At 65.2% G+C, this 1,125-nt stretch overlaps 1 protein-coding gene across 1 annotated transcript; it reads right to left on the bottom strand.

The window, feature by feature from the left end:
• Positions 1–220: 220 nt before the first annotated feature.
• On the bottom strand, positions 221–718 carry EMIHUDRAFT_253827 (hypothetical protein; the record flags this gene model as incomplete). Its single annotated transcript, XM_005782180.1, has 1 exon — positions 221–718. A coding segment is annotated over one exon (498 nt), but the record flags the coding sequence as incomplete, so codon positions are not given.
• Positions 719–1,125: the final 407 nt, after the last annotated feature.

Genomic DNA, 1,125 nt, shown 5'->3' with positions numbered 1-1,125 from the left:
GCCCAGTGGAAAGGGGCAGCAGAAAGGGGCAGTGGGGCGGCGGCAGGGAGCGGCGAGGAGGGGGAGCGGGAGAGAGGAGGGCTCTGACGGCGGCTCGCTGAACGAGGGGAGGGGGCGGGAGCGGCTGGGAGATTGCCCGGGAGCCCAAGGCCAAGCGCAGGGGCTGAGTCGCCGGCCAGGGGCGGGCAGCGTTCGCAGCGGCCGGCCCTCGCCTGGCGACTCCGGTCTTGAACGGCTGCTCCATGTAGGGCAGGAAGCGCGAGACGCCCTCGGGCGCGAAGCCGAGGCATCCTCCCGCCCGCAGCACCTCGATCACCGTGCGGAACACCTCCAGATTCCGGTCCTTTGCCTGGTCGCCGTGCTCGCGCTGCCGGTAGATTGGGACGGCGCCGGAGTTGCGGATAAGGGTTCCCATGATGGGCACCTTCCAGAGCGTGTCCTTTGCGCAGAAGCGCACCATCCGTGGCGTCGCCTTGATGAGGCAGAGCGGGTCGGCCAGCCCGTTGCCGTGGTTGAAGCAGAGCAGCGTCGGCTCGCCGGCCGCCGGAAAGTCCTCGACGCCATGGCACTCTGTCGTGGCGTAGAAGACGAAGCCGGTGGCGCGAAAGATGAGTCGAATGACCGAGTAGAGCAGCGTCGTAGAGTCGCCAGCGTCTTCTGTCCGGCACGACACGTCTGCGCTCCCGTCCGACGCCGCCGAACCGCGAAGAGAGCTCATCGGGCTTCTGGAAAAAGAATTCTTAAGAACAAGCCTCTCTCACAGCACACTGGCACGACAAGGGCGCAGACTGGCGCGGACTGGCACACACACAGGCTCACCACCGGAGCCGCCTAAGCGACTCCGTTAAGAACGGCAATGCACTCCGCACCATGCACAATGCCGCTCTCCCCGCACGCTAGCTCGTTCACCGTCTGCCACGCCACGGCGGTGTGGAGGACGACAGACAAGCGCTGCATCTGCAGCCCGTGCCAGTTCTTGGTGGTCCATGTGACCTCGTCCAGGTGCTGAGCGTGCGAAAGTTTGTTGCTCAGCTGGTTCGCCGCCTCCCTCAGGGTGCTGCGAACCTCCTTTCCAAAGCCTCCGAAAGCCTCAAAATCAAACAAACGTAGATCGCAATCCTGCTG

This window comes from Emiliania huxleyi (genome assembly GCF_000372725.1).
Source record: "Emiliania huxleyi CCMP1516 chromosome Unknown EMIHUscaffold_1914, whole genome shotgun sequence".
NCBI classification, from domain to species: Eukaryota; Haptophyta; order Isochrysidales; family Noelaerhabdaceae; genus Emiliania; species Emiliania huxleyi.
This window is presented reverse-complemented; position numbering and strand designations above follow the sequence as displayed.